At 38.5% G+C, this 26,647-nt stretch overlaps 1 protein-coding gene across 9 annotated transcripts; it reads right to left on the bottom strand.

Annotated features, from left to right (window-relative positions):
- Window positions 1-343: 343 nt before the first annotated feature.
- On the bottom strand, window positions 344-22,877 carry ZWINT (ZW10 interacting kinetochore protein). 9 transcript variants are annotated; one of them, XM_082633226.1, is made up of 10 exons: window positions 22,749-22,877; window positions 21,797-21,887; window positions 21,507-21,630; window positions 21,184-21,350; window positions 20,199-20,255; window positions 19,521-19,663; window positions 19,263-19,440; window positions 19,090-19,172; window positions 8,397-8,432; window positions 344-679 (listed from the first exon to the last, which is right to left on the bottom strand). In XM_082633226.1, the coding sequence occupies exons 1-8, from the start codon at window positions 22,787-22,789 to the stop codon at window positions 19,095-19,097; spliced, it is 879 nt and encodes a 292-aa protein (XP_082489352.1). In that variant the 5' UTR covers window positions 22,790-22,877; the 3' UTR covers window positions 344-679; window positions 8,397-8,432; window positions 19,090-19,094. The 9 variants fall into 9 exon arrangements, 7 of the variants coding, with proteins under 7 accessions (XP_082489352.1, XP_082489348.1, XP_082489351.1 ...); XR_014295074.1 differs by lacking the exon at window positions 344-679 and adding an exon at window positions 706-824 and having other exon boundaries at window positions 19,050-19,172; XM_082633222.1 differs by lacking the exon at window positions 344-679 and adding an exon at window positions 706-824.
- Between the last annotated feature and the right edge of the window lie 3,770 nt (window positions 22,878-26,647).

The following is a 26,647-nucleotide window of genomic DNA, read 5'->3' as shown; positions in this document are numbered from 1 at the left end:
GGTGTTTCTTATTCAATAGCACAAGAAGAGTAACACCAATGAGATAGTACGTCATGCAAGAGGGACATCATATGTTAATACAAAATGTCTCAAGGGGTTAGAGAAATTGCGAATCAAGGGACTGAGGACTAAAGTGTGAAACTTTATGGAAATCTCTGGAGGATTTTTACAAGGTTGGAGATTCTTTATCCAGATTTCTGCCAAACACACACACTTCTACAAAGACAGTGATACCTGGAGTTTAGATTTTCAATTTTTCTATACTTTACATTACGCATAATTTCACATACTTACCAATATAGAAAATATTAGATATACTTCAAAAGAGATTGAACAAAACAAGTATACTGTTCATCACAAAACTTTAATATTGTCAAACTAAGACAAACATCCAGGAAGCAAGCATGTTTTAAATTCTAAGACAGTCCTAAGTGAAAACTCTTCTCCTAATACAAAATTTAAAAATGAACCAGGCTGTCATTTAGCTTCTTTACAAATAAACAGGATACTCAGGTAAAAAATAGCAAACTGGGCTTCCCTGGTGGCGCAATGGTTGAGAGTCCGCCTGCCGATGCACGGGACACAGGTTCGTGCCCCGGTCCGGGAAGATCCCACATGCCGCAGAGTGGCTGGGCCCGTGAGCCACGGCTGCTGAGCCTGCGCATCTGGAGCCTGTGCTCTGCAATGGGAGAGGCCACAACAGTGAGAAGCCCGTGTACCGCAAAAAAAAAAAAAAAAGCAAACTGTTGATAGCAATCAGTATTACAAAATGAGATGAGTTTCCTGTAGTTTCCAGGTGTCTTCATGATTAAAATAAATGACTCCTTAAAAAAATAACACAAAATAAATTAAATTTATAAAGAGAAAATGATGCCTGACTTCACATTTTAGAATATATATAAATGGACATATATTCAAAAAAATATTTAAAGCTCAAGATACCTAGCTAGGAAAAACAAAACACAATATCAAACAGCTCTATAACCTAAGTTACTAAGCTGAAATTAAATATTATAACATGTCTAACAGAAAATACTATTTTATTGAAAAGCCTTTTAACAAAAACAGTTCCTATAAATTACACCCTAGTTGCTGGGAACTAAGTTTCTACAGATATAAAGACTATAACACAAGGCCAAAATCATTTCATTCATTCCTCAGAGAGTGATGTCAATATCAGTTGTGCAGGCTGTGGCTGGAGGGACCCATTTATCTCCAGCAGCACCTGGATTTCTGAGGAAGGACCTCTGTAACTGGGGAGAGGTAGAAAAAAGGAAAGGAAGCTGACAAGAATATCAAAGTGTCATGTTTCCTGCTGTCTGCTTTGGTACTTCAAAGGAGAACTGCCCACTGCCTCTGGGTGTGCCCCACTTGAGGATTCCCCCTGTGGACACCCCCAAAACCCTAAGATTTTGCTAAGTCCACACCTCCCCAACTCTGCTGCGGACTCCTTGTGCCCACTCCCTAGTGCATGTTTAAGAGCCAGTGCCTATAGAAGAAACCACAAACTTGAGCTAGAGCACCACCCTCTGGAATAAAAAAGGTTTCTAATAGCCAGCCTGTTGAGCCATAAGACTCAAAGTAAACAGAGAGCCTTAGTTTAGTAAGATGTCTGCTACTTCAAATGTAAAAGGAGAAATGCATACCTTCAAACACTATGAAAAATCAAGGAAAGATGGTATCACCAAAAGAAAATGATAATTCTCCAGCAATGAAATTCAAAGGCACAGAATATTGCAATCTAACTAATAAAGAATTCTAAATAGTTGTCATGAAGAAATTCAATGAGCTACAAGAAAACCTAAGAAGCAATTCCACGAACTTAGGATTAAAAATAATGAACACAAAGAGTTCTTTATCAAAGAGATTGAAATTAAAAAACAAAACAGAAATTCTGGAACTGAAAAATTCAGTGAATGAGATGAAGAATGCAATAGAAAGCACTGATAACATGAGAGACAGGCAAAAGAAAAAATAAGTGACTTGGAGGATAGGAATATAGAAATAATTCAATTAGAAGAGGAGAGAGAACTGAGATTTTAAAATAGTGAAGAAACTTGAATACTACTCAGCCATAAAAAAGAACGAAATAATGCCATTTGCAACATGGATGCAACTAGAGATTATCTGTAAGTCAGAAAGACAAAGACAAATCCCATATGATATCACTTACATGTGGAATCTAAAATATGACACAAATGAACCTATATATGAAACAGAAACAAAATCAGGAACATAGAGAATAGACTGGTGGTTGCCAAGGGGGAGGGTGGTGGGAAAGGGTAGGAGGGGTAGTTTGGGATTAGCAGATGCAAACTGGTATATATAGAGTGGATAAACAAAAAGGTCCTACCGTATAGCAGAGGGAACTATACTCAATATCCTGTGATAAACCATAATGGAAAAGAATATGAAAAATAGTGTATATATATATGTATAACTGAGTCATCTGTACAGCAGTAATTAACACAACATTGTAATTCAACTATACTTCAAAAAAAATTAATTTAAATAAATAGTGAAGAAACTCCATGAGAGCTATCATTTTCAATCAGAAAAGCAAATATAGGAATAATTGGTGTTCCAGAAGGAGAAGAGAGGGAGAAGGGAGCAGAATATTTATTTAAAGAAACAAAAGTTGAGAATTTCTCAACCTGGGGGAAGAATTGGACATACAAGTCCAGGAAGGTAACAGAGTCACCTTATTATCTCAGTGCAAAAAGACCTTCTTCTCCAAGACACATTATAATGAAACTGTCAAAAATCAATGACACAGAAAGAATCTTCAAGGCAGGCAGGGAAAAAAAGAATAACCAAAGTAACCTACTAAGAAACCCCCATTAGGGTATCAGCACATTTCTCAGTAGAAACTTTATAGGCTAGAGGAGAGTGAAATGACATATTCAGTTGTTGAAATATAAAAATTACCAGCCAAGAATGCTTTATCTGGCAAAGTTATCCTTCAGAGATGAAGGAGAAATAAATGCTTTCCAAGACAAACAGAAGCTGAAGGAATTTAGCACCACTAGACCTAATTTGCAAGAAATACTGAAAGTTCTTTAACCTGCAATGAAAAGATGTCAATCAGTGACACAAAAACATATAAAAGTACATAACACACTGGTACTAGTGGGGGGAAAGAAAACAGTCAGAATTAGAAAACTGTAAGTTTATATTAGAATGGTGTTTTAACCAGTTAACTATATTATAAGGTTAAAGGAAAAGAATATTAAAACTAACTAATTGTTAACTAATTCACAGCATAAAAAGAGGTAAATTGGGGGAATTCCCTGGTGGTCCAGTGGTTAGGACTCAGTGCTTTCACTGTGGTGGCCTGGGTTAATCCCTGGTCGGGGAACTAAGATCCTGTAAGCAAGGTACTCCCCTGGCAGTCCAATGGTTAAGACTTTGCCTTCCAATGCAGGGGGTGCAGGTTTGATCCCTGGTTGGGGAATGCCTCGTGGTCAAAAAACCAAAGCATAAAACAGAAGTAATATTGTAACAAATTAAATAAAGACTTTAAAAATGGTCCACGTCAAAAAAATATTTTTAAAAAAATAGGTAAATTGGGACATCAAAAACACAGAAACGTAAAATAACCTTAATAATACTGTATTACATATTTTAAAGTTGCTAAGATAATACATTTTAAAAGTCCTCATTGCAAGAGAGAAGAAAAATTTTTTGTAACTATGTATGGTGACAGATGTTAACTAGACTTATTATGGTGATCAATTTGCAATCTTTATGTTGTACACCTGAAACTAATATAATGTAATATATGTTAATTATATGTCAAACAAACCCAAAATCTAAAAAAGGAGGAGTAGAAGGGCGGAGCCTTTATAGGAGAGTGAAGATAAGTTGTTTTTAGTACAAAATGGACTATTTTATTTATGAGATATTTTATGTAAGCCTAATGGTAACTATAAAATATATTCATAAAACATTAAAAAAGGCGATAACTGAGCATATTACCACAGAAAACCACCAATTTACAAAGGTTGACAGAAACAGAGGGGAAAAAAAAAACAATGGAGATGCAAAACAACATAAAGGTAAATGATAAAATGGATTAAAAAAAAAAAAAAATAAGACCCGGGCTTCCCTGGTGGCGCAGTGGTTGAGAGTCCGCCTGCCGATGCAGGGGATACGGGTTCGTGACCCAGTCTGGGAAGATCCCACATGCCGTGGAGCGGCTGGGCCCGTGAGCCATAGCCGCTGAGCCTGCACGTCCGGAGCCTGTGCTCTGCAACGGGAGTGGCCACAACAGTGAGAGGCCCGCATACCGCAAAAAAAAAAAAAAAAAATAAGACCCAACTATATGCTGCCTACAGAGGACTCATTCAGATCTAAAGACACACATAGGACCCCAATGTTCATAGCAGCACTATTTACAATAGCCAAGACGTGGAAGCAACCTAAATGTCCATTGACAGATGAATGGATAAGGAAGATATGGTACACACACACACAGGAATATTACTCAGCCATAAAAATGAATGAAATAATGCCATTTGCAGCACCATGGATGGACCAGAGATTGTCACATGAAGTGAAGTAAGTCAGGCAGAGAAAGACAAATATCATATATCACTTATATGTAGAATCTAAAAAACGATACAAATGAACTATTTACAAAACCGAAAGAGGCTCATAGACAAAGAAAACAAACTTTTGGTTACCAAAAGGGAAACGGGGGAAGAGAAAAATTAGGAGTTTGAGATTAACAGATACAGACTACTATATTTAAAATAGCTAAACAACAAGGACCTACTGTATAGCACAGGGAACTATAGTCAATAACTTGTAATAATCTATAATGGAAAAGAATCTAAAAAAGAATATAAAACTGAATCACTCTGCTATACACATGAAACTAACATAACATTGCAAATCAACTAAACTTCAATTGAAAAAAAAAGATACACATAAGTTCAAAGTGAAGGAATGGAAGAAAATATTCCATGCAAATCAAAAGAAAGCAGGGGTAGCCATACTTATATCAGACAAAATAGACTTCAAGCCCAAAAGAGTAAGAGACAAAGAAGGTCATTATATAATAATAAAGAGGTCAATAAATTAAGAAGACATAACAATTGCAAATATATACACATCCAACATTGGATCACCTATATATATTAAGCAAATATTAACAAATCTGAAGGGAAAAACAGACAATACAAAAATAGTAGGGGAATCCAATACCCCAATCAGCAATGGATAGATCACACAAACAGAAAATCAACAAAGAAATGTTGGAATTGTACCATACTTTAAAACAAATGGACGTAGCAGACATATATAGAACATTCCATCCAGCACACATTCTTCTCAAGTGCACACAGAACATTCTCCAGGATAGACAATATGACTGGACATAAAACACATTTTAACAATTTTAAGAAGACTGAAATCATACTAACTACCTTTTCTGACCACAGCAGTATGAAACTAGAAATCAACAAGAGGAAAGCTGGAAAAATCTACAAATAGGTAGAAACTAAACAGCTACTGGATCAAAGAAGAAATCAAAAGAGAAATAAAAAATTATCTCGGGCTTCCCTGGTGGCGCAGTGGTTGAGAGTCCGCCTGCCGATGCAGGGGACACGGGTTTGTGCCCCGGTCCGGGAGGATCCCACATGCCGCGGAGCGGCTAGGCCCGTGAGCTATGGCCGCTGAGCCTGTGCATCCGGAGCCTGTGCTCCACAACAGGAGAGGCCACAACAGTGAGAGGCCCGCATACCGTAAAAAGAAAAAAAAAAAAAAAAAAACTCAAAACAAGTGAAAATGGAACTGTATCATATAAAACCTTATGGGATGAAATATAGGCAAGAAAAACAATGGAAGGATGAATGAAACTAAAATCTGTTTTTTCAAAAAGATAAACAAAATTTACAAGCCATAAGCTAGACTCACTAAGAAAAAGTGAAGACTCAAATAAATAAAATTAGAAATGAAAAAGGAGACATTTCAACTGATATTACAGAAATACATATGATCATAAGAGATTACTATAAACAATTACATGCCAACAAATTAAATTACTGAGAAGTGGATACACTTCTAGAAACACACAACCTACCTACCAAGACTGAATAAGGAAAAAAATCGAAAAACTAAACAGACCAATAACTAGTAAACAGATTACATCAGTAATCAAAAAACCTCCTAAGATTAAAAGTCCAGGACCAGATGGCTTTATTGGCAAATGCTACTAAACATTTAAAGAAGAACTAACGCCAACCCTTCTCAAATTTTTCCAAAAAATTGAAGAGGAGGAAACACATCCAAACTCCTTCTATGAGGCCAGCTTTAGCCTAATACCAAAGCCAGGTAAGGACACTATAAGAAAACTATAGACCAATATTCCTGATGATACAGATGCAAAAATCTCCACAAAATATTAGCAAACTGAATTTAAGAAAACATTGTAAGGATTATACATCATGACCAAGTGGGATTTATCCCTGGGATGTGGGGATGGTTCAACACATGCAAATCAATAAATATAATATATCACATTAATAGAATGAAAGATAAAAACCATATGATCATTATAATGGATGCAGAAAAGCTTTTGACAAAACACAACATCATTTCATGATAAAAACTCTCAACAGATTGGGTATAGAAGGAACATACCTCAACATAATAAAGGTCATATACAACAAACCCAGAGTTAACACTATACTCAATGGAGAAAAACTGAAAACTTTTCCACAAAGATGAGGAACACGACAAGGATGCCCACTCTCACCACTCTTATTCAATATATTAGGGGAAGTCTTAGCTAGAGCAATTAGGCAAGGAAAGAAAATAAAATGCATCCAAATCAAAAAGGAAGTAAATTTTTGTTGTTTACAGATGATACAATTTTCTATACACAAAATCCCAAAGAGTGAACCAAAAAACTATAGAAACTTTCAGTAACGTTGCAAGCTATAAAATCAACATACAATAATTGGTAGCATTTCTACATACTAATGATGAAACATCTGAAAAAGAGAGAAAGAAACTATCTCATTCACAATAGCATCAAAAACAATAAATACCTAGGACTAAATTTAATCAAAGTGAAAAAACTGCACAAGGAAAAATACATGACTTTGCTGAAAGAAACTGAAGACAAAAACAAATGGAAAGACATTATGTGTTTATGAATCAGGGGAATTAATATTGTTAAAATGTCCATGTTTCCAAAGCCATCTATAAATTCAACATAATTTCCCCATCAAAATTCCAAAGTGAGATCATGTGATCAAATTAAAAGAAAAATATTTTCTCAAATTTAATTAGCTATGCAAATTGTTATAAAAACCAAAATCAAAAAGAAATATTCCAATGGCATACTTCACTGAAATAGAAAAAAAAACAATTCTAAAATTTGTACAGAACAATAAAGGACCCTAAATAGACAAAGTAATCCTGAGGAAGAAGAAAAAAGCTGGAGTATCATACTTCCTGATTTCAAACTATACTATAAAGCTACAGCAACTAAAAACAGAAGGTGTTGGTATAAAAATAGGCATATTTGCAACAACATAGATGGACCTTGAGGGCATTATGTGAACTGATACAACTCAGACAGAGAAAGCCAAATACTGTACAATATCACTCATACATGGACTCTAAAAAGCTGAACTGGTAAAAACAGAGAGTAGAACGGTGGTTTCCAGGGGATATGGGGTAGAGAAATAGTTTGTACCTTGTTTAAAGGGTACAAATTGTAACAAGTAGTAAACAAGCCCTGGAGAGCTAATGCACAAAATAGTGAATATAGACAACAATACTGTATTATAATCATCAAATTTGCTAGGAAACCAGAGCTTAATTATTGTAACCACTAAAAATAAATGATTAAGCAACATGACAGAAGTACAAATTATTGCTATAATGACAATCACATTACAATGCATAAACCTATCAAATTAACATGTTGTACATCTTAAATTTATACAATGTTATATGTGAAATATATTTTAATAAAAGAAATAGAATAGTACCTGGCACACAGGTACTCAGAAATGTTTGTTGATTAGGCATTGAATGAATACTAATAGAAAAAATTATCAGGGAGTTAGTGCAACTCCAAATCTATATGTAATCAACAACTTAGTGTCAAAATATAAAATAGCACACCTTATATGAATATGATTAGGTATCTGCACACAAACACACAAAATTTTAGAAGAAGAACAAGGCAAGACATTTGCAAGAAACTGTGAGCCTTATAAACAAATCCTTACTACCATCTGCCAGACTGTGCCACCTGTTTGAATTAGACAATGTGATTGCTAAATTACATGTACCGTGACATACCAATAACACTGTTCTGCAATATCCCACGCACCCCCCAAAAAATTATCTTATTTAGATATAAAACAAAGTTTTACCTTCAGGCACATGAAATCCCAGTTTTAGTTTTTCTCCTATACAAGAGATATACAATATTATTAGATTATTGAATTAACTGAATATCTACTAGCCCTTCTTTTCATTGTAATAAATTTTTTTTTTCAATTAACTACTTCTACTTCTTGAGATCACCACCAGCACCACCAGCACCACCACACACCAACAGAGTTAAATTTAGCTATTGAATTAGCTCCTGAAAATTCCTGAGATATAGGGGTAGACATAGGGGTGGAAGAGTAAAATAGAAAACCTCTTATGATACCAGACTTTTTTTTAACCAAATAAGACTTGTCTTATTCTTTTCCAAAAGAATAAGAACTGCCTGTTGCGAGTGCCAAGGGTGACATAGGCACCTAATGGAAAACTTCTCTTACCTTTACATTCCAGTAATCTCTGAATATTGTTCAACATAATTGTTAAAATTAAAATTATGGTAGTCATAGGGTACTGTTTAAAAACCATACTCATTTTCTAATTGATGTGAAGTAGGTCCCTATTCTTTAATATAAACATTTTATATTAAGGCTGAGTTTTTTTTCCCCCTCCTATTTTCAATTGTTAATCCCTAAAACCTTGGTAAGTAGAATATTTCTCAGGCACGATGAGTGATTTTCCATTGCTGAAGATGTTTTCCGATGTTCTCAGTCATGAGCCTTCAGTGACTAATGTACCAAAAACCACTGAGCTCTGGGATAGGTGGTTCATTAGTTTCTAGTTGGTGTGTACTTGTTTGGATTGGTAACTGTCATCATCCATGAATACTAGTATCACTGAACTGCTTTAGTGATTATTTTAGTGGGTATAATATGCAGCTACTAATAACTATGATCATTGTATTATACTTATTTTTAGGTATCAACATTCTAAAATAGAGGTTCCATTCTCCTGCCACTTCAATGTTGCTTTAATATGCTATCTAATTGCCTAAGTGGATTTCAGCTCTTTTGCTGCTGTCATTATAGCAAGTCCCAATAATAAGCAACGGTTAGACAGGGAGATACGTTTACTTCAGGAGGAGGATGAAAGCATTTGTACTGCTTTCTAAATGTGCATTCTGCTCTAAATTCATAAATGTACTCACCAATGGTATGACTTTCTGAGAGTTCTATTGCAATAGATTAAAATGTACTTGAAAATTTTTTACCCAAGTAGGAAATAAAATTTTGATAGGTTTCCTTGGCTTCCAGGTGTAGGCTTTGACTTCCTATAGCCAGCAGGGTAAAGGTAAAAGGCTCTCATGAACTCACTACTCCCATTTCCTCCCTTATATCCTATGCTCCAAGCACTGATTGTCCATTTGCATTCCTGAAATTGCCAGTTTCTCATTTCCTATACTTTACTTATAATGTTCCTTCTGCTTAGTATGCATGATGATCCTTGGTGCCACCAAAACATTTCAATTCTTAGTCCTTAATGACAAACATAATTTTTTGTTAGAATTAGATTTTTCCTTCCTGTCTCTAAATTTAAACTCAGATTGTTTTGTTTTTTTAAATTCTCAGAACTGACATTCAGTAATAGCTGACATTCAATAAATGATGAAATCTGCCTCTGGATAATTTCATTTATTTGAAATTGAGCTTAAGAGGCAGTTCTTTGGGAAATCTTCCCTGAAGATGATCCAAGGAACATTTACTAAGTACTTTTAAAGTGTGAAGGTATTGATATATGTTCATTTGTGGATGCAAAGATATATATGTTCCTATAGAGAGGAATCACAGAGAACAAATGGTTATCTGAAAAATGAGGTCAAATATCTGTCATGCAGTCACTCTCACTTCCTCCAGCTAATCTATATTATCCCTGCCAATTTTATATGTGTATGAACACACACACACACACACACACACACACACAAATGTTATCTATTTTATGACTAAATTCCTCAACTAAATTTACCATCTCTTTCCTTTTCCCCTTCTTTCTCATGTTGAAAATGACATACTGGAACAAAGTTAGGCATTTCAGTCATCATCAAGAGTAGAGTTTTCAGTAGGGGACTTTAACACCCCACTTTCACCAATGGACAGATCATCCAAAATGAAAATAAATAAGGAAACACAAGCTTTAAATGATACATTAAACAAGATGGACTTAGTTGATATTTATAGGACATTCCATCCAAAAACAACAGAATACACATTTTTCTCAAGTGCTCATGGAACATTCTCCAGGATAGATCATATCTTGGGTCACAAATCAAGCCTTGGTAAATTTAAGAAAATTGAAATTGTATCAAGTATCTTTTCCGACCACAATGCTATGAGACTAGACATCAATTACAGGAAAAGATCTGTAAAAAATACAAACACATGGAGGCTAAACAATACACTACTCAATAACGAAGTGATCACTGAAGAAATCAAAGAGGAAATTAAAAAATACCTAGAAACAAATGACAATGGAGACACGACGACCCAAAACCTATGGGACGCAGCAAAAGCAGTTCTAAGGGGGAAGTTTATAGCAATACAATCCCACCTTAAGAAACAGGAAACATCTCGAGTAAACAACCTGACCCTGCACCTAAAGCAATTAGAGAAAGAAGAACAAAAAACCCCCAAAGCTAGCAGAAGGAAAGAAATCATAAAGATCAGATCAGAAATAAATGAAAAAGAAATGAAGGAAACGATAGCAAAGATCAACCAAACTAAAAGCTGGTTCTTTGAGAAGATAAACAAAATTAACAAACCATTAGCCAGACTCATCAAGAAAAGAAGGGAGAAGACTCAAATCAATAGAATTAGAAATGAAAAAGGAGAAGTAACAACTGACACTGCAGAAATACAAAAGATCATGAGAGATTACTATAAGCAACTCTATGCCAATAAAATGGACAACCTGGAAGAAATGGACAAATTCTTAGAAATGCACAACCTGCCAAGACTGAACCAGGAAGAAATAGAAAATATGAATAGACCAATCACAAGCACTGAAATTGAAACTGTGATTAAAAATCTTCTATCAAACAAAAGCCCAGGACCAGATGGCTTCACAGGCGAATTCTATCAAACATTTAGAGAAGAGCTAACACCTATCCTTCTCAAACTCTTCCAAACAATATCAGAGGAAGGAACACTCCCAAACTCATTCTACGAGGCCACCATCACCTTGATACCAAAACCAGGCAAGGATGTCACAAAGAAAGAAAACTACAGGCCAATATCACTGATGAACATAGATGCAAAAATCCTCAATAAAATACTAACAAACAGAATCCAACAGCATATTAAAAGGATCATACACCATGATCAAGTGGGGTTTATTCCAGGAATGCAAGGATTCTTCAATATACGCAAATCAATCAATGTGATACACCATATTAACAAGTTGAAGGAGAAAAACCAGATGATCATCTCAATAGATGCAGAGAAAGCTTTCGACAAAATTCAACACCCATTTATGATAAAAACTCTGCAGAAAGTAGGCATAGAGGGATCTTTCCTCAACATAATAAAGGCCATATATGACAAACCCACAGCCAACATTGTCCTCAATGGTGAAAAACTGAAACCATTTCCACTAAGATCAGGAACAAGACAAGGTTGCCCACTCTCACCACTCTTATTCAACATAGTTTTGGAAGTTTTAGCCACAGCAATCAGAGAAGAAAAGGAAATAAAAGGAATCCAAATCGGAAAAGAAGAAGTAAAGCTGTCACTGTTTGCAGATGACATGATACTGTACATAGAGAATCCTAAAGATGCTACCGAAAAACTACTAGAGCTAATCAATGAATTTGGTAAAGTAGCAGGATACAAAATTAATGTACAGAAATCTCTGGCATTCCTGTATACTAATGATGAAAAATCTGAAAATGAAATCAAGAAAACACTCCCATTTACCATTGCAACAAAAAGAATAAAATATCTAGGAATAAACCTACCTAAGGAGACAAAAGACCTGTATGCAGAAAATTATAAGACACTGATGAAAGAAATTAAAGAAGATACAAATAGATGGAGAGATATACCATGCTCCTGGATTGGAAGAATCAATATTGTGAAAATGACTCTACTACCCAAAGCAATCTACAGATTCAATGCAATCCCTATCAAACTACCACTGGCATTTTTCACAGAACTAGAACAAAAAATTTCAAAATTTGTTTGGAAAAACAAAAGACCCCGAATAGCCAAAGCAATCTTGAGAACGAAAAACGGAGCTGGAGGAATCAGGCTCCCTGACTTCAGACTATACTACAAAGCTACAGTAATTAAGACAGTGTGGTACTGGCATAAAAACAGAAAGATAGATCAGTGGATCAGGATAGAAAGCCCAGAGATAAACCCATGCACATATGGCCAACTTATCTTTGATAAAGGAGGCAGGAATGTACAGTGGTGAAAGGACAGCCTCTTCAATAAGTGGTGCTGGGAAAACTGGACAAGGACATGTAAAAGTTTGAGATTAGATCATTCCCTAACACCATACACAAAAATAAGCTCAAAATGGATTAAAGACTTAAATGTAAGGCCAGAAACTATCAAACTCTTAGAGGAAAACATAGGTAGAACACTCTATGACATAAATCACAGCAAGATCCTTTTGGACCCACCTCCTAGAGAAATGGAAATAAAAACAAAGATAAACAAATGGGACCTAATGAAACTTCAAAGCTTTTGCACAGCAAAGGAAACCATAAACAAGACCAAAAGACAACCCTCAGAATGGGAGAAAATATTTGCAAATGAACCAACTGACAAAGGATTAATCTCCAAAATTTATAAACAGCTCATGCAGCTCAATAGCAAAAAAACAAACAACCCAATCCAAAAATGGGCAGAAGACTTAAATAGGCATTTCTCCAAAGAAGATATACAGACTGCCAACAAACACATGAAAGAATGCTCAACATCATTAATCATCAGAGAAATGCAAATCAAAACTACAATGAGATATCATCTCACACCAGTCAGAATGGCCATCATCAAGAAATCTAGAAACAATAAATGCTGGAGAGGGTGTGGAGAAAAGGGAACACTCTTGCACTGCTGGTGGGAATGTGAATTGGTACAGCCACTATGGAGAACAGTATGGAGGTTTCTTAAAAAACTACAAATAGAACTACCTTATGACCCAGCAATCCCACTACTAGGCATATACCCTGAGAAAACCATAATTCAAAAAGAGACATGTACCAAAATGTTCATTGCAGCTCTATTCACAATAGCCCGGAGCTGGAAACAACCTAAGTGTCCATCATCGGATGAATGGATAAAGAAGATGTGGCACATATATACAATGGAATATTACTCAGCCATAAAAAGAAACGAAACTGAGCTATTTGTAATGAGGTGGATAGACCTAGAGTCTGTCATACAGAGTGAAGTAAGTCAGAAAGAGAAAGACAAATACCATATGCTAACACACATATACGGAATTTAAAAAAAAAAAAATGTCATGAAGAACCTAGGGGTAAAACAGGAATAAAGACACAGACCTACTTGAGAATGGACTTGAGGATATGGGGAGGGGGAAGGGTAAGCTGTGACAAAGCGAAAGAGAGGCATGGACATATATAAACTACCAAACGTGGGGTAGATAGATGGTGGGAAGCGGACGCATGGCACAGGGAGATCAGCTCGGTGCTTTGTGACCGCCTGGAGGGGTGGGATGGGGAGGGTGGGAGGGAGGGAGATGCATGAGGGAAGGGATGTGGGAACAGATGTATGTGTATGACTGATTCACTTTGTTATAAAGCAGAAACTAATAAAAAAATAAAAAAAAATAAAAAATAAAAAAAAAGAGTAGAGTTTTCAACCAAGAAATTAGTATATCTTGCCCAAAACTCTATTATCTTCATATAATATCTTCACTTGGAGTAACCAAATGAAACAACCAGAGATAATGCTGAACTTCAGTAAATAAATTCTTGCAAATTGTTTTTTATTTCTAGAATACCTGGCCAGGTAAATCCAAGGCTTACATATATGGAGACTGTGGACAGGACCCTGTCCCTAAAGAGAAGTATTTTCCCTCAAAGACACATGTAAAGCATAACTTCTTGTCTACTAAGTTACATAAACAGGACAAAAATTTAATACACCTAGTATTTTTATTAATAAAACTGCTGTTTATGATTGGTTATTAAGATTAGACCTGAAGTTTTTGCAATATAATTTCATAACATGGAGACTCTATAGGATATTTTAAACAAACTTTCATAAAATAAACCCTATTTTGATTACTCCAACTTGTGTTTGTTTTTCCTAACATTATTTTTAGTACATAAAAAATCTGTGCACTAGAACACATATATATGTTATGGTTTATTTCTTTTATAATGCATATTTGTGATAATCTTTTATTTCCAAAAGTTCTGTCACCATCTGAAAGAATATTTCTAGATTTTCCCCTTCTTTTTTCTATCTCAAAACATGATTTTAGGTACACAGTAATCAACTCATTTAAATAATTATCACATGGGTATAATTACTATAAAATGTATGATGAAGTGAATTATGCATACTTTGCATAAGTGTGCTTGCTAAAGTTCATTTGACAACTTAAAATTTAGAAATGCGTTTGAATATGGCATCTAAAATTGCAGAGCTCCATAAAGATTAACAAGTTTTTTTATAACTATGTCAACAGTTACACAAATTCAATTTAACAACATAAAAAGAATTTACCCCCCCCCCCGCTCCATGACAGTTTAAAAAGGCCTCAAGATGTTGATTCCTGAGACTATAGTTTTCAGACTTAATGCCTAGGTTATTCAGGGTTTCAAGAGCAAAGTGTGTCAAAACTCACTAAATTTTTCAGAGCCTAATGTTCAAAGTATCAAAAGGGTCATTTAAATACTGTGCTGGGAATAATAAGGAAACTAGTTAATTTAATACCACACTGTTTATATTTTAAAACTTACACATATTTGGCCCAAAGAGGAGATGTAAAAATTGTAATATAAGAAGTTGCGTAATTCTATAAGAGAAGGATGGGATTTATTAAGGACAGAAAGATTCTAAAATGGGAAGATAGTTTTCTTTTCATGACAGGGTAGAATATTTGAAATGAGCTTAGTTTCACAAATTTCAAGATTATAAAGATAGAATGAGGGGGATTAACTTTGCTGAAACTATCCAGATGTTTGTAAGAGGAAAAAAACAAATCTACTCTCACTTTGGAGACTTGAACATACCCCTCTCAGAAGATGATATTCAGAAAATAAAAAATAAGTATATAGATGATATAAACAAAAACATAACAAGCATAATCTAATAAACATAAAAAAGTACATATGACAGTTCTAAAGCAGACATTCTTTTAAAATCAACATGAAACATTAAAAAAAAAATCACATTCAAGGCTACAATTGCTTCCCTCATTAAATTTCAAAGTTTTATTACATAGATGACATTTTCTGACCAAATTAGAATAAACTTAAAAAGATTATCCTCTCATATAGAGTAAAATATTTCAAAATTATTTTTCTAAGAAACTTATGAAGCAAAGAAATAATTTTAAATAGGAAATTCTATGAATTGAATGACTGTGAAAATACTAATAGGAAGCCAGAAGAAATTTATAGCTTTAAATGTTTATTTGAGAAAACAAATAAAGATCCAAATACACAAGTTTATTATCTGATAAAAATAAAGAGTTTACCAAAAAAATACATATTCTCTACCTAAAAACAGAAGGTAGAAAATGAGCAAGATATATGACACAAGTCAATGAAACAGAACAAAACATACAATAGCAAATCACAAAAGCCAATCTTTCAGTATTTGAATATTTGAAAATGAATGAAAATCTGAAGGGATGTATAAAGGAAAAAATCAGTAAAGCACAAAAAAAGTATCAGGAATATAACATTAGGCCATCCTAAAACAGGCTGCAGATTTAGATTAAAAAGATTACGACAACTTCATACCAACTTAAAAAGACTAGAAATGAAAAATTCCTAGAAAAAGTTGACAATACCTAGAAAATATGAAACTAGAAAAAAATCAACAAAATAATGTTTAACCATAATAATGTTAAACAAAATTATCTTTAAAAAAGGAAAACATTGGGCTTCCCTGGTGGCGCAGTGGTTTAGAGTCCGCCTGCCGATGCAGGGGACACGGGTTCGTGACCCGGTCCAGGAGGATCCCACATGCTGCAGAGCGGCTAGGCCCGTGAGCCATGGCCGCTGAGCCTGCGTGTCCGGAGCCTGTGCTCCGCAACAGGAGAGGCCACAACAGTGAGGCCCACGTACTGTAAAAAAAAAAAAAAAAAAAAGGAAAACATTATTCTTAAAGAGAATAGAAAAATAAAGTTTTCCTATTGATTTAACAGAGTAAGCTTAATTTTCACTTTAAGTTATCAAGAAGACTTCTGGTCAAGACAGAGCAACAGTGTCTTGACTGTGCTGATTCACTGCCTAGTCTCCCCTCCACCCCCACTCTTCACTGGTTTCTGTGTCCTTCCCTTCAATAGAAAAAAGGAAGAGAAAAAACCCTGGCAGGCAGCAGGGCCTTTTCAGCAGCTTCTGTGGACTCACAGATTTCCATGTCTTTGTGTAAGAGATCACAATTTCCCAGGGGTAGTATTCCTCCTTGCACACATCTACCTTGTGCAAGTATCAATAAACAAGGATAGTCTTTAAGGGACTAACAGAGGGCTGAGAAGAGCTGGAAGCTGAAGTCCATCTTCTATCTGATAGCAAGTCCCAATTCCTGAGCTTGTCAGTCAAGACACTTCTGGCCAACTTGAGGCTCCAGCCACATGGGCAATTCAAGGGCTTTGAACATAACAGATAATCAAGCCTCCCCTCCTCTTTGGCCTCAGTGTGTACTGATGCATTTCACACTCCTTGAGAGAAATCTGGTTCCCAGAAGTTTGCAGTCCTCTGCATTTGATTACTGTACATCTGCCCAATCTCCTTCCCCTGTCCCTGGCTTGGAGTATCTCAGGGTATTATCCTTCACCCCCATCTTGGTGGGCGCCATGTGAGTGTCTTCTCTTCCCTGCTGACTTTCTGACAGCCATAATGTATGCAAAGATAGGGAAACTCCACAACATCCCAACCCACACCCCAGTGTCCCTTAGTAGACACTCCTTTCCTGGGGTGGATATATATATATATGTGCTCTTGCTCTCTCGTTTCTGCTGCAGACATTTTGGAGAACATGAGACTAGAAAGGAAATGAGACTGCAGGGGTAAGGGAGCCCACCCAGTAGGAGGGAGGGAAAAATGGGACTGGATATTTGGGTTACTAGAAGGCTACAACAGCAACCATGTGGGAGGGAGGGGTATGAGTAGATTGAGGAAGCCACTCTGTGGACATTTGTGTGCTCCCTGGTGGAGTATCCTCAATCCCCTCTGAGCCCAAAGACCTCTGATAATTATCCTATTTCATACGTAAAAAATGGGGCCAACACATTTCAAAAGACAATTTGAGAGAAAACTAGGGACACCTTAGTAAAGCAGGGCAAACCATCGGAATGCACAAGGATCTCAATCTCCACCTGAGAGAAGGTGACCCAGTCTGAGACAGAACAGGGAACACTGACTCTTAAAACTTTCTCTCACCAAAAACAAAAGGCCCCAGTGTCTTTCTCATGGGGATGTTTAGGTCTTTCTCATGGGGATGTTTAGGTCTTTCTCTCACATGAAGGTCCTTTTCTCATACGGAAAATGAGTTTTCTACTCTCTGAGAACTCTCATTTTTCTCTCTTTCTCTCTGAAGTAGCAGTTTCCACACTTCCAATTAGGAATGGAATCTCTTTCTCAAAGACAGTAGTGCCCGCCCCTGTCCACACACCCAGCGACAGACACACAGAGGAATGGAGACTGAAAGCAACAAACAAAGACACAGAAACACACATACACAAACACAAATAGAAATACTGACTCATAGACACAGGCCAATATACACAGATAGGGGTCTCTATACTCTCACTATTGCTCTTCATTGTATTACTCTGTTTTAGTTTGCTACCCTGTTTTAACACACCCTGAAATCATCCTATTTATCTTTTCAATTGTTCATTCTCATTATGCTCCATGTAGGCAGGGACTGGTCAGATAAGCCCACTGATGTAGCTCCAGTTCATAGCAAGGGACCTGGCACAAATCAGAGTTTCAGTAAACATTTGGATCAGTAATTAAAATTATCCTCCCACATCTAATCACCTGCATAAAGCATTCACTTTCTCCCTGAATTAAACTCAGCATGTTTGTAGTACACCCCTTTGGGCAAGCAATCCCTGATGCCCCAGGCCAGGGTCCCTTCCCCATCTGTACCCTCCCTATTCACACCAGTACCAGCACCTATCTTGTTGCTGGCCTATGAGTGTGGTTCTTCCCACCAACATATGAAGATAAGTGGACAAACAGGCAGCTGAGAGAACTCCAGAGCTTTTAATAAACAGAATCCAGAGCCTGCCCCGACCTGGTAAGTAGTCAAAAATCAGGCTGCACTCAAGGAATTTAAGTCCATCCTGCAATGTGGGTGAGGCCAGAGAGCTGGGGAAGAGGAAGAGCGGGATTAGCCCAGGGTAGGCTGGGCATGGGGATAATGTACAAAACTTCATCCATAAGATAAACTCCTTGCTCCTCCCCATGTCCCATCCCCTCCAAGAATAGTGGAGCACAGAAACAGAGACAGATAGACCAGAGACCCTCTCTCCTGCCATACCTACAGTCCAGGGACACCATGGTCTGAGTCGGAGTCTGACCTGCTCTAGGATCCTTCCCCATGTTGCTGTCTCCCAGGAAGCCATGGTAAGCCTGTATCTCCAGCAGGCTGTGGGTTGTTGGCCTTGGGGAGACAAGGTATGAGCAGTGAGTAAGATTTATCTCCCAGCTTTTCTCTCTGCCTCCCTGCCCAACTGTTCCATCTTTCATTCACCTTGGAGGACACACATTCATCTCTCCCCATGGTGTCCCGAATGTTCTGCTCCTGGGGCTGGGTCAGCTGCTGGGGCTTATCCTTAGGAAGATCCAGCTCTTGTGGCATCTCTGCCTCAGCCTCATGGAATAGCAGCTTACCCTGAAGGGTGTATAGCAGGTGGAGGAAGGTCTGGTACCTGGAAGGAAGAGGTGGGTGTGAAGAGAGGGAACCTTAGCTGAACCACCCTGGGTCTGTAGCCCATGCCCCCGGCCTCACCTCTGCAGCTTGTACTGCTCCTGCCTTGCCTGCTGCTTCAGGGTTCCAAGTTCCTGATATAGCCGTTCAAGCTCCTGCTGAGTTCCTGTCTGACGCTCCCTCAACTCTGAAGAAACCACTGCCAGATGCTGCAGACGCTTCTCCTACCAGGAGTGAGAATGCAGACATGGGTCCTCAGATGCTGACGTCTTAGAGCCACTTCCCCAACCCCTACAGCCTAGACCTAGCTGGGGGTTCAGACGCATAGATGGAAAGAGGGACTCTACTCACTTTAGGCAGGACCAGGGGCTTAGAAAAAAGGAAGGGTCAGAATGTGTTGTTACAAGGTGAGGCATTCTGGAGAAAAGGAGCACAAAGATGATGATAACACTTATTTAGTTTGCTATGTGCCAGGCACTATTTTAAGCACTTGCTGTACCAATTACTTAATCATCATAATAACTCTATAGAGTAGATGCTATTATTTTCTTCTTTCACAGATGAAGAAACAGAAGCAGAGAAAGTTAGGTGACTGCCCAAGGTCATGCAGTGGTAAGTGGTGATGCTAGGATTCAAGTCCATGTTGGTACCCATGCTATAATGCCTCACAGGAGGAAACAGAATAAAGGTTTTCTAGGACTTGGCCCATACAATAGCATGGTGGTGAGAAGAGGTATTTTCCTAGGTGAATGGACCTACCTGTTGTAGCTGCCACTGCTTCTGGACTATTCTGAGTTTTTCCATGGCCACTTGCTTCTGCAGGTAAGCAAAGGAGGGGAACAAGGAGAGGAGGAGTGCATTTTTATGTTTGGATTTCATTTTTTTTTTTTACAGTAAGTCTTTGTTGGTTATCTATTTTAAATATAGCAGTGTGTATATGTCAATCCCAAACTCCCAATCTATCCCTGGCCCCCCCCCTTCCCCCTGGTAACCATAAGTTCATTCTCTAAGTCTGTGAGTCTGTTTCTGTTTTGTAAATAAGTTCATTTGTATCCATTTTTTTTATATTCCACATATAAGTGATATCATGATATTTGTCTTTCTCTGTCTGACTTACTTCACTTAGTATGATAATCTCCAGGTCCATCCATGTTGCTGCAAATGGCATTATTTCATTCTTTTTAATGACTGAGTAATATTGACGGATGAATGGATAAAGAAGATGTGGTACAGGGGCTTCCCTGGTAGTGCAGTGGTTAAGAATCTGCCTGCCAATGCAGGGGACATGGGTTCAAGCCCTGGTCTGGGGAAGATCCCACATGCCGGGGAGCAATTAAGCCTGTGCGCCACAACTACTGAGCCTACACTCTAGAGCCCGTAAGCCACAACTACTGAGCCAGTGTGCTGCAACTACTGAAGCCTGTGCGCCTAGAGCCCGGGCTCTGCAACAAAAGAAGCCACCGCAATGAGAAGCCCACACACCGCAACAAACAGTAGCCCCCGCTTGCCACAACTAGAGAAAGCCGGCACAAAGACACGAAGATCCAACACAGCCAAAAATAAATAAAAATAAAATAAATAAATTTATATATATATATAAGAAAGACGTGGCACATATATACAATGGAATATTACTCAGCCATGTGGTTGGATTTTAAAAGACAGCCAGTGGGTCCAACCCAGCATGTTCACCCTTTTCCTCCTCCTCTCTGCCTGCCCTCTCCTCCCCTCATCCTTGGTTCACCTTGGCCTGGAGTTGTTCAAGGGCCTCCTGGAGCTTGGCCTGCTTCCTTTGGGCCTCCTCCACCTTGGGCAGTGCCTGGGTCAGGGAACTTGTGATGGCCTCCACGTGCTCTTGGTAGGTGGCCTTCAGCTCTTTCCATTGCCCTTTGACTTCAATTGCCTTCTGCCCTGAGAAGAGCCAAGAGTGAGGGAATAAGTGAGGTTGGCCCACCTGCCTGCAACACTGGGGCTTCAGTCTTCCCGTCAGCCAAACAGCTGACTTGACTGATGTCCCTCTTCCTTCTTCACTCAGGGAAGCCCCTATTCCACCCACTGCCCACTCACGGCTCGTGTCTTCAGAAGCCAAGGGGTTCAGGTCCTGGGCAGTGCCTTCCTGAACCAAGAAATTCTGCAGGAAGTCTACTACTTGAAGCTGGCTGCAGAGGAGCTTGTCTTTCTTCCGGGAGTCCTGTTCAGAGGGAGGGTGGATGCAGGTAACATTCTTACCTCCTTGTACTATAGGCCAACAAGGTTACCTTCCAGTCTGCTCACCATTATCGCTGCCCAGTATCTCAATAGGAGGACCCAGGAGCAGTCCCTGGCTTGTGAAAGGCTAGCTCCCATCTTGTACGTACCATCACAAACTCAGCCAGGATCTGCACCGGCAGTTCTGCCTCCTCCTGAAGACCTATAGGCTCCAGGATGTCTGCCACCTTGGCCAGGGCCCTGAAGGGGAAAGAAAACAGGAAAAATTGCAGACTCCTGGGGTCCTAGTTCTAGTCAATTTGTGTGCACGTGAACATATGTGATTATGTGTATTAATGCTGAGTCTTGTCCTGCCTAGCACAGGCTTGAAGGGCCATCTGGGACCAACACTGGTGTCTGTATGGAAGACACATGGAGGCAGTAAGTGCCGTGAAGAAAAATAAGCAAAGCAAGGCGAATAGGAGTGTGGGGAAGGAGCTGTGGTTTTAAATAGGGAATGTCTCACTGAACAGAAACCGTTTGAGTTTCTGAAATCAGTCATGGAGATATACAGGGAATGGGGGAGCCCCGCCACGCAGGGAACACAAGCCTGGGGGCAGGGTATCAGAGTACTGGAGGAGGAGCTAAGGACAGGGGGCTGGATCCCTGGGTCTAGGCTCTCCAGAGTTCTCCCTTGTTAGCGGCCGAAGCACTCCATTAGGAGGCGGGGATGGGGATAAAATAACCCACCGGGAGAGTGTGTGTTGGACAGGGGTGACAGAAATTGAATGGTCCTAGGGGTGGAAAGTCTCCTGTTAGGATGGTCGATCTGCGAAGAGATATGGAGGGTTGACAGGGATGGAACCGTCCCCTTTCAGGACACACCTCTGGGGGGTGTGCGTACGTGGTGGGGGACGGACAGTCCCTCATAGCCCTTACTCCTGGAGAGAGGCAACCGTCACCTCAGGAACCTAAGACTGGGGGGCTGGGGTCAGGATCACTTCATGGCTTAGTCGACCCGCAACCGCTGTAAGGGGTGGAGGGGAATTACTGATTTTACTTGGGACCGCGCAAGGTCCGCCCCAGCCCGCCCCCGGATGCCACCTGGCGAGACACACTTACTCTCGGGCAGCAGCCTCCGCCTTAGTCTCTGCCGCCTCCATCCTTCCCCGGGCCGCGCTTCAGCTCTAACCTCCGTCCACTTTGGACCCGCCGCGAACCGCGCGCCGGGACAGGCAATAGGATGTTCTGTCAGTGGGCGGGAATCAAGGACCATTGGGCACTCTCATTGGCAGGCGCAGATCGGCGCGTTGGCGCGCCCCGTTGTTTGGCGCAGGCGCAGTTGTTGCTGAGCCCTGCAGGCGCGCAGAAGTTCTACGCCTGCGCAGTAACCCGTAGGCGGTGCTGAGGCGTGGAGGTGCGGCTTGAGCTCGCTCAGCGGCGCGCTGCCTAGTTCTCAGACTAAGAGGAAAGACCTTTGCTCTGTTTGGCTTTTCAGCTCTGAGTTACCTTTATTAAAAAAAAAAAAAAAAGAAAAGAAAAGAAAAAGAAAAAAAATCTGCTCTTGAAGGAGAACGCTGGGTCTGTCTTCCGAGACACTTGGCATTAATAACTGATAACCGATCCTGGAGACTGAGGAAACAAATATCAGCTGAAAATGCTTACAGCCTTTAAAAGATTTTCCAGGATGCGGGTTTGGGAGAGAAAACCTAAACACAGCCCAGCGAAATGCCTGCGTTGACCGGTTGGAGCCGAAAGTTTGGGGGAGACCAAGGCAGGTAATGTCCTCTAGAGTATAGCAGAAAGGAGAGGGTTGCTCAGAGAGAGAACTCGGAGTTCTGTAGAGTTTTCTCCAGTATTCTGCTGCGTTCTGAGCATCTTGTGTTTGAGGAAACTACCCCGAAGGGGTTTTAAGGATTCCCAGAGATCACTTAGGGTCAGTAACTCCTTCCACCAATCAGGCTGGAAAACTTCATAATCCATGGGGCGTTGGTTAGCGTACACAGACAGGTTTTGCCTTAGTAGCAGGGCATTAACCCTAGATACCTCACGCCTCTAGTGCCACCTAACAAATCTTAAAAGCAAAGCCCAAGTGGATCAAACGGTTAACATCATTTAAGTATATGATAGACCAAAGTTAAATAATATTTATAGAAATACAAAAATGTCCAGCAACCAGTAAGGTGCAGTTCACAATGTCTGACATCCAATTAAAAACTACCGAGCTAGAAAGAGAAGAACAAATACTGTATGTCAACGCATATATATGGAACCTAAAAAAAATGGTACTGATGGACCTAGAGGCAGGGCAGGATTAAGACACAGACATAGAGAACAGAGTTGAGGACACAGTGGGGGAAGGGGAAGCTGGGACAAAGTGAGAGAGTGGCATGGACATATATACACTACCAAATGTAAAATAGATAGCTAGTGGGAAGCAGCCGCATAGCACAGGGAGATCAGTTGGGTGCTTTGTGACCACCTAGAGGGGTGGGATAGAGAGGGTGGGGGGGAGGCTCAAGAGGGAAGGGATATGGGGATTATGTATATGTATAGCTGATTCACTTTGTTATAAAGCAGAAACTAATACATTGTAAAGCAATTACACGCCAATGAAGATATTAAAAAAAAAAAAGCTTGCAAAAAAGCAGGAAAGAAAACCCATGTTTAGGAGAAAAATCAATCACTGTTCAGAATAGAAATAGATGCTAGAATCAGCAGACAAGGGTTTTAAAACAGTTATGTTCAAAAAGATAAGCAGAGGTATAATCAAAAAGATAAGTGATAAGGATATGGAAAAAGTGGGCTGCTCATGTTACTGGTAGGAATGTAAAATGGTGCATCTGCTTTTGGAAAACAGTTTAGCAGTTTCTCAAAATGTTAAACATATAGTGACCATATGAACCACAATTCCACTCCTAGGTATATATCCAAGAGAAATGAAAACATGCTCATAAAAACTTGTACACAAATATCCATAGTGCAGCATTATTTACAAGGGCTGAAAAGTAGAAACAACCCAATTCCCTTCAGCTGGTGAATGGAAAAAACAAAAATCTACATCCATTAAATGGGATATTTTTCAGCAATAAAAGAGAATAAGGTACAAATACATGCTAAAACATAGATGAGCCTCGAAAACATGCTAAGTGCCAGTTGAAAGAGAGCAGATATTGTATGATTACATTAATGTGACATGTCCGGATTAAGCATATCTGAAGAAACAGAAAATAGATTAGTGGTTGCCAGGGCTGGGAGCTGGCACGGGAATGGGGGGAGGTTGCTAGTGTATGGGGAGAGACTGAAAATGGACACGGGGTTTCTTTTACTGGGTAAATAAATGAAAATGTTCTAAAATTAGACTATAGAGAAGGTTGCACAATTCTATGCAAAAAAAAAAAACACTCAATTTACACTTTAAATGGATCTCAATAAAGCTCTGAAAAAAGTTAATCAGAAATATAAAACATGTAATAAAGACCTAAATCAAACCTGTAGAGGTGAAAACTGTAACGTGACAGATGAAATTAAATGGAATTAATAGCAGATTAAACATTGCATAATAAGAGATAAAAGAAATTGAAGACATAGTCTTAGAAACTAACACAAATAGTAGAAAACTAAAACATAAAAAGAACAAAGCAACAGTGAGCTGTGGTACAATTTCTGACAACCTATGCTTTCCATAAAGGATCTTTTTGCTTGACTGAGTCCTTCCTGCTTGATGAGTCTACTTTTTAGAACTTTCTAAATATTCTTCATATACAATACAGTGGAGAAAATAAATGACACTTTCTGAAAGGTACATTTGATTGGAGTAACAAGGATTGACTATCAATCTCTTTATGTTTGAAGGTTTGGGTCCTTTTGATCTATTTATCACAAATTCCCACAGAAATACTGCCTTTTGAATAAAATCCTTTTCAAATGTATGAAATGACCTCACCTCACATCTAAATTTAAATATTTTAGGGTAAACTGAAGACCAAATCATTAAAAGAGCAAACAATAAATAGCAAATCAAAATGACATACTGCAAGTTGAACTTGAATGCAAGTTGACTTTGGACTATACATAGCACAAATTTGCCAGCTCTGGGAAATTCCCTGGAGGTCCAGTGGTTAGGACTCTGTGCCCTTCCTGCCAAGGGCCTGGGTTCAACCTCTGGTCGGAAATAAAATCCCACAGGTAGCGTGGCATGGCCAAAAACAAAAACAAACAAACAAACAAAACCCAAATTTGCCAGCTCTGTTTAACCTTCCACTTCGCTCTGATTTATAGAGATCTGACCTAGAATTCTAATGAAAATTACTATAGATAATAAAAAAGTATGATTCCAAGTTTCCTCCTCTTTCTGTGTTTTCTAATCCACAAGCCATAGCCACATGTGGCTATTTAAATTTAATTACAGTTAAATAAGATTAAAAGTTTATTTTCTAAGTCACGTTAGCCACATTTCAGTGCTCAATAGCTACGTATGCCTAGTGTCTGCCATACTGGACAATGCAAATTTTAGAACATTTCCATCAATAGAAAGTTCAATTGGACAGTGATGATTCATAAACTTTTAAGTACATTAGATACATACATCCTGTAATTTATGTACAAAAAGTTTACATTAATTTCAACAAAACCAACAGGGTAAAAAAAAATTCCATAGCTTAAAAAAGTCACATTTGCAGTAAATAGGTTGCAAGTGTATAAATTGTATATGTTTTTAAATTTAAAGAGTTCTTGTTTGCAGATTATCAAACTCTAATGCCCTCCATAAATTATATTAAAAAATTTTGTGTTGCTCAACCGATCTTCCCCTTTTGTAGAAGGTAACAGCACAACCAGGAAGGATGTAAAGCAAATTCCCTTAAGCATATAATTGATATGGGTATTATATTTTCATTTATTAAGGTGGAAACATCTATTCAGTCATTGAACAAGTGGAAAATGTTTTAAAAAGCATATGTTCCTAGAAATAGAAAATTTCCTCACTCATTTTGATGCTTTCTTTGTGTAGTGCATGTGAA

Source organism: Mesoplodon mirus (assembly GCF_964341445.2).
Source record: "Mesoplodon mirus genome assembly, chromosome: 2".
Classification (NCBI taxonomy): domain Eukaryota; kingdom Metazoa; phylum Chordata; class Mammalia; order Artiodactyla; family Ziphiidae; genus Mesoplodon; species Mesoplodon mirus.
This window is presented reverse-complemented; position numbering and strand designations above follow the sequence as displayed.

Bases quoted from the DNA above. Each gene is read 5' to 3' on its own strand.
- ZWINT (XM_082633226.1), bottom strand. From the start codon at position 22,789: ATGGAGGCGGCAGAGACTAAGGCGGAGGCTGCTGCCCGAGA. The intron at 21,888-22,748 runs GTAAGTGTGTCT...TTTCCCCTTCAG, and splicing joins GCGGAGGCTGCTGCCCGAGA to GGCCCTGGCCAAGGTGGCAG. The intron at 19,441-19,520 runs GTGAGGCCGGGG...TCTTCCTTCCAG, and splicing joins GAGCAGTACAAGCTGCAGAG to GTACCAGACCTTCCTCCACC.